Below are 7,844 nucleotides of genomic sequence, written 5' to 3' on the forward strand. Positions count from 1 at the left end.
TGGTACTATCATCTGATAATATATGCTAGTGATTCGAAACGGTTTTATAAACCAGTGTATTTAAACACTAAATTGTCACCGGCAGGTAGTCGAGATAATTGAATTGACATAATGAAGTCAAAATTGTAAAATTTTATTCTTTGGACATTCCGCGAACCAACCATAGCTGCTGCACCTGACCGTGTTTAGCCCGTTTAGCCACTGGCTTCAGCCCTGGGCTACTAGCTAAAGGATCTTTATTTTATTATCTTGATGGAAACAAAATACAGACATACTAACTTATCTTAAGAATTGATGGGGAAGCCACAATCGAAAACTACCCAATCAAGACTCTCAACTGGACAGAATCGACATTTGAATGGCGTTTTCAATATGGCGTCCATATAGTAGTTCATAGTTCCATTTTTGACCGTTCTTGTGATAAGTTTGTAGGACTGTATCTGTTGTTTGAAAAAATATAACACATAGTAACTCAATATTTTCTCGAATTTATCATAAAAAGCGAAGGACTTTCTTGCTTCCTGGATACTATCTTTTCCAACCTATGACTTGATTACAATAACACTTGAGTCTGGATTTTTTTGTATACGTACAACAATAGTTGATTGCAATAAAATTATTTTTTTGAATTACTTTTCCATGCTAATTGTTTACAAACTTTAAAATATCACTAACAGTACCTACCTACCTAAAGAAAATTTACTTACCTATTTATTTTTTTGCCTATCGAGCATCATTGCTAAACCCTCCCCCCCCCCTCACTAGGATTTAGAAAAAAGCAACCCAACACTATTTTACTTAGCACTACACCACTGCGCTCAGCCGCCTACACAATACCTTGTAGAATTAGGAATATCTCCCAAGTTACTACCACTACACGTGATAATATACAGGCGGCCCTCGACTTTCGCACGCAATTGGTTCCTGAAAATGTGTACGAATGTTAAATGTACGAAAGTAGAGCAATGACAAAAAAACATCAAAAAGTGTACCTACTTAAAAATATTTATTTATCGATGGGTGTAATAAAGTTAACGAGGCATATTAGCAATCAGGGGTTTTCTTTATAAACTTTTCAAGAGATCCTAGTTGAAAACCACCTTATTCCTTGATTTTACGAATTTATTACGATGACGGGGAGTGGAAGGAAGAAGAGCATGCTGCATGGAAGCCTACAGTTTTTGCACCATCAACAAAAATCTAAATCTTCAGAAAAGTACAAAATAGCGAATTGTAGTAATTGTACGACAGTAGAACGTACGAAACTCGAGGCCCGCCTGTATTATAATCATACAATGAAGATAATGCCAGGTAAATACAAGAGGACTAAACATAAAAATAATATTATTGTCATCTCAAATTATTCGACAACACGCAAGGTCTAAAAACAAATGTACACAAAGGTAGATATATTATAAAAGATCTACTTGAAATCCATATCAAATAAAAAATGGAATAAATAAAGCACCAGATATTTTTTGGATTTGAATTAATTTATTTATTATTAATTATTAAACTGTATTCTTGGCCGAATATTATAATGGACATCTGTTAGATAAAACTATAAGCAAAGCTTCAGCCTCTGGTTTTAGTATATACAAATTCCACTAGATGACCAAACTTTTATTGTAATATTAATATAAATATTGTGAAATTATTGATTATCATAAAATATAAAATCAGTGAGTAAATACAATGGTCATTTATTTCTGCAAACTCTGTAAAAATTAAATTTATAAGTAGATATTGAAAACAAACAATAACGACAGTTTATGTTACAAACTCGTCTGTAAAGTCAATAACAATAATATTAATCTTAAATAAATCCCTAACTTCAATTTAAACATAAACTGACAATGATTTTTACTTTTTTATTGAAAACACTGTTATAAAATGTGTGTTCGTTGAATTCACTACATAGGTTCATATTTTTTTTACGTTAATGTAAGTAGATTAAAAGTTCAATCCAATATTATCAGCGATTTTTTAAAGATATTCCTCTAGACAGTTACTATTATGATTTATTTTAAATACAATAAAATAAAAATATGTTGAATTCCTTTTTATTAATGTCAAATTGAACATAGATAATGTTGCAATACAATATTTTAATGATCAAAATAACCGTAATAGGTATTTAATTTTAACATTTTAGGTAGATATTGGATCAATATGAAAAGAGATCAGTAAAATGTATTAAAATGCATCTTTCGTATTCTGTCACTAGATGCCCATAATAACACTACACCTTAATAATATAGAGAATATTTTATAGATAGGTACCAGGAAATCTTTTAGTCAGTTTTATCACGCAAAATAAAAAACTTCCAGGAAATTTTTTGTTATTTTTTTAAGAGTTAAAAATAACAATTACATAATTTCCTATAAGTACATAATTTTGAAAACACTTCTGAGAAAATATAATATTATAACCAATAAAAAAAATCATTTTGAAAAAAGTAAAGAATCGAACCTGCATCTCTCGGGTATCGATTATTCGCTGCATCGCTCCATATTTTCTCAGAAGTTTTTTAAAAATTCTGTAGGTATGTTCAATAATTAGAAACATTCTTAAATCTTATGAATTATTCGTTGAAAAAAAAATCGTTAATTAATAATTTCCTATATTGAAGAGGTTCTATGCAACAGACAGGCATGCAAATATGGGACCCCTCCCCCCAGAAACATAAAAAATACAAATTAAGTAGGTAATTGGAATATTACTTCTTAGTCTTCGTCAAGATCCCATGACGGAGGATCATGACCCAGATGATTTGGCTGTCGAATAGACTTCTCAGTGGTTTGGCCCCACTCCTTTCGGCATTCTACACCATGAACTAGAAAACCCGTGGCACACATAAATGTGTGTGACTGTCTGGGGCATTGAACATTTGGCTTAATATTCCAATGCGGCATAAGACAAGAGAACACGGATGACAAAAACAGACACTAACAATCCTAAAAATTATGACAATTAAGCTGCGCACACTCAATAACCACTTGTACATGTGACAACTTGCAATAACTTATAGGTGAATACCCTTAGGCCAGGTGTTTATCGCAAGACTCAAAGTGTGGAATACCTATGAATAAATAATGTACCTATCCATAAAAGTGCAGTATTCCACGGTTGAAGTGATGAAAAACTAGTAGAAAAACTACTGAAGTAGTTGGTGGGATAAATGTGGAAGTCAGTGTCACCTATCCTACTAGATTGTCTCATCCCCTCCCCATCTCGCCGCCTTCAAAATGAATAAAAAATATTTTGGACATTTTTTCCAAATAGACCTAACCCAAACCATTTTTTGTGTGCGCGCCTGGCAACAGGTAATGTATGAGAAGGATTAGAAAAAATTCTGAGGCACCCTTCGACTTGAATAGAATGTCCAGGTCGTCAGCTTGGAATACTCTAACCAGTCTAACCCTACATGAGGCCACAAGTCAAATGATTACTACAAAAGGTTAGTATTTAGTACAAGAACTTAGTAGGTATGTAAGCATATATTATGTAAATATATTATTATTTGGACCATGCATATTTCCTTATTCTTACAATAACAATACAATACTCTGCTTACCAGAGGCACTAGGCTTACCTAGGCTTAAAAACAATATAGCGCCTGTACACGTGCATGGATTTACTGGCAGCAATAGTGAGTATTTTAAACTATTGTGACAATTACTGTTTACGCGTAAAAGTACTGACCGTCTCTCCAATTTATTCTTTAAGAGTGAGCGAAACGCGATGTTGTTATTTTATGGTACTATAGACAGGTAGTGAAAATCGGTCAACCTGAAAATTCGTTCGTAGTTCGTTTTTTTGCCAGCAGGTTTGCCACTATTGTTCAACTGCGCAGGCGCAGATCGAAAAAAATGACTGTCGCATGAAAATTCTGAAGCTTCCAAACTTTTTTGATTCATGCATGCAATCTTGCCAAGTGCAGGATAATATATGTTTACCGATACATTTTTTTACTGTCAACAGTAAATCCATGCACGTGTAAACGGGGTAATATGTAAGTAAGTTTATCTTCTTTGACTATATTATTAAATTAAAAATATTTTTCTGTTTGATGTTGTTATAATATAATATGTATAGAGACATTCATCTTAAATATTTTTTTTTCAATAAATGGGTAGATTAATATAATTTTAAACATTATTGCGTACCAAAGGAAAACTCTGATAATTTTCATGGTTAGAAACCTAAATAATATGTAGGTAAGCCAATATTAATTATTATATTTCTGTGCACTATATCCAAATGTCATTGACTAAATCTCAGAAAGGTCTAGTATGAGTATTCAATACATAATTCTGTGGAATTACATACCTACGTACTGTATTATACAAGCTAATTGAGATGTATTAAATTATTGTATTTTTTAGTAGGTAGGTACATCATCACACATATTATTATAAATAGGTAGTATTAAATATATTTTTGAAAATACAGTAGAACCCTCAGTTTCATATGATTATAAGAAAAATGTATGATTTAAAAACTGAAATTTTCAAGAACATTGTAGTAAGAAAAGATTTTGTATGAGTTTTCGATTATTCTGATGTATCATTATCCGGACTATCCTGAAAATCGAAGTTCTACTGTATGTGACATGATAATCATATTTTGAAATAAGATTAATCAACATAATATTGCTGTAAGCTGTCATTATAGTTTGTAATATGTTGAATTTAATTCCTCTGAAATAAATTTTGGGCAAAGTTTATTCAACTACCTACTTATATAATATAATATTCCAATCCATTTTTTAGAATAAGTTTTGTTTATATGAAGTTTTATGGTTTGTACAAATCTTCACGGCAATATCAAAAATTTATTTTATTTTATGTCATGCAAAATGCAGAATAATTATTTAGACCTTTAACTAGAATGTCGACTGATTTTAATAGAAGCTGTAGGTGATTATTATTAATACTATTATTGAAGGTCTAGAAAAAGGAAGTACTGCTCTAATAAATAGTAAATATTATTATATAAATATAAAGAGTATACCTCATTGTTTTGATAATATATTATTATAAATATTAGTGGCGAAGGTTCTTTAAAAACAAGGAAAACCCTTCCAACAAATATTTATTATTTGGACATAACAAAAGTATGAACAAAACAACTAAATACTATTTTTTCCCAATATTCTTGCACACCCATTCCATTCCATCCTGAAACAAAAAGTCATATTTTAATTACTAAGTAGGTAGAGGCGGTCCTCGACTTTCGTACATTTCTTGAAATTTAAATTTTTGTGAATAATGCAAAAACTGTACGCTTCCATACAGTCTCTCTCCTCTCCTACGATAAGTAAATATTTTTAAATCCACTTTTTGATACTTTTTTTTAAATTGCTCTACTTTTCAACACAGGAACTAATTATTATGTATGAAAGTCGAGGGCTGCTTGCATAACATAACATTAGAACTATGTGAAAAAAATAAGTAGAAAATTGTACAAATATCATTTACTTTATAATAATATTTTTGTTTCTTTTACAAAAAAACATCTGCGATGCAAGCAGTTAAATCCCCTGCCATATTTTTTTAATGTTATATTAATAATAATACCTTAACACCAGTTCCTTCGATGGCAACACATGATTGAATTTGCCATGTTCGATCTCTCAGCAAGTGTAATCCTAAAGATTGGGCTACATCGCTGGCAGGTAATGCTGTCGAAAAATGAAGATTGCCATAGTTTATACATGATCGGTTAAGTCATTAGTAATCAATGTGTAATTATTGTACTAAATTCATATATTCTTATAGCTAGCTATATTAAGTGAAGAATTTATTATAATGAATCTTCATGAAATTCAGTGAAATAATGTAGGTAGATACAACCTACATAAAAATAATAAATAAAAATATTAACCTCTGTATAAAATGTAAATGCGTTAGACGTGCATGAATTTACTGCTGACAGTAGGTATTATCAACAAAAAAATGCACATATAAACACGTATTATCATGCAGATTGCAAGATTGCATGCATGAATCAAAAAAGTTCAGAGGCTTCTGAATTTTCACGCGATAATTGGACTGTGCAATATCTGTGCCTGCGCAGTAGAATGATAGTGGCGAAGCGGTAAAAAAACGAACTACACCGCACAGACTGATTTTGAGGTTAACCGATTTTCACGACCTGTCAAATAGTACTATAAAATGACAATACTGTGTCTCGTTTACTCTTGAAGAATGAGATTGGTGTGACAGTCTGCACTTTTACATGTAAACAGTATATTATCGCGATAGTTTAAAATACATAATATTGCTGCAAGTAAATCCGTGCATATTTTTACAGGCTCTATTAGGCTATGTTAGAATTTGAATATAGATATTGTGTCTGGTAATAGTGTCTGAATTTTTGAATAATAAACATAATACCTAATATGAAGTCTCACCTATACAGATTATAATAATTATTATAATGGTACGCACTAAAAACAAATTATCTCTCGTCCTTCTTAATTAAATTTTAAAAAACGATATTCGTAAGTAAAATACTTCCAGGATTACCTGATGGAACATCTTGTTTATTGGCATAAACTAATAAAGGCACTCCTTTTAGTTTATCATCGGTTAGTAATTCTGCAAGCTCTGTACTTGTTTCTTCTAATCGTTTTTTATCAGAACAGTCAACTACATAAATCTGAAAAAATAAATAATATGTAGCTGGTATGTAGGGAGAATGTTCAATTTATATGACCTCTAAGATTAATAACGTCCAAGAAAGTCATTCTTTTTTTTTAAACAGTATCTGATCCTAAGAAGATCATAAATGGGCCTCCATAGAGTGGAAGTTTGTATTAAGAGATATGTTTTTTTTACGAGAAGTGGATGTTAGCCAATTACTTACTCAACCGATAAGATCCATACTCTGACTTAAAACGCACATTGAAAAACAATACGTATATTTGCCAGACCCAGGATTCGAACCTGGGACCCACGACCTGATAATCCGATGCGTAGTCTTCAAGGTGTCTCGAGTATAAAAATAAATTATCACATACTACATGAACTAGTAATGATTTATTAATAAATTCTTATAATTATTTACCAGAACATCTGTATTTTCAAAATAATTTCGCCAATAGGGACGGATTTTTCTTTGTCCTCCGATATCCCAAACATTTAATTTAAACCCTTCTGAAAGTACAGATTTTATATTGAATCCTGCAGTTGGTGTGATGTGAGTAACATCCTCTGAAGCTAGTTTCTTAAGTAAAGTTGTTTTTCCGGCATTATCCAGACCAAGAAGCAACAATCTAAGCTCTTTCTCGGGTGAAGAACGTAGTTTTCTTAGTAGTGCCAGCAACCCCTAAAATTAGCTCAAACTATTATTTATAAAAAAACTTAAACAATACAATCAAAATCTTGGCTAAAATTAGTCAATATATTACCATATATACAAAATATGTAATGTAGTCATTTTAGACAAATCTGAATAATTATTATTTTGTACCTATTTGCCTAATTTTGAATGCTTCAAATCGCATAAATTTTCCGAGTTCAACTCAAATAAATGTTTTAATTATTTTCATGTTGGTCATAATCTTTCTTGTTTTTACGTACAGTTGCCATAGCAACTAAATTGCAACTTTTTACGAAAGCTGATGTTAATCCGATTAGTGAAACAAGATTGTGTCAAATAAGAAACACAGTAGTAGTAAAACTCGTGAAAATTAAATAAAATTTATGCTTTTGATGTTTTCACTTACCATTATCATGTAAATCAATACGCGATTATTAAAATTTACGCAGTCAAAGCAAATATTCGATTACTCTTAATTCCACTGACAACCCTGAACATACTTCAGGTGACTGGT

At 31.1% G+C, this 7,844-nt stretch overlaps 1 protein-coding gene across 1 annotated transcript; it reads right to left on the reverse strand.

Moving 5' to 3' along the window:
• Nucleotides 1–5,054: 5,054 nt before the first annotated feature.
• On the reverse strand, nt 5,055–7,836 carry LOC147067142 (ADP-ribosylation factor-like protein 3). Its single transcript, XM_085953705.1, has 5 exons — nt 7,737–7,836; nt 7,076–7,336; nt 6,535–6,667; nt 5,584–5,687; nt 5,055–5,184 (listed from the first exon to the last, which is right to left on the reverse strand). Exons 1-5 carry the CDS (start codon nt 7,743–7,745, stop codon nt 5,143–5,145), a joined length of 549 nt encoding a protein of 182 aa, XP_085809831.1. The 5' UTR covers nt 7,746–7,836; the 3' UTR covers nt 5,055–5,142.
• Between the last annotated feature and the right edge of the window lie 8 nt (nt 7,837–7,844).

Source organism: Rhyacophila brunnea, unplaced genomic scaffold, assembly GCF_057557595.1.
Source record: "Rhyacophila brunnea isolate RB1 unplaced genomic scaffold, BYU_Rbru_1.0 scaffold_4, whole genome shotgun sequence".
Lineage (NCBI taxonomy): Eukaryota > Metazoa > Arthropoda > Insecta > Trichoptera > Rhyacophilidae > Rhyacophila > Rhyacophila brunnea.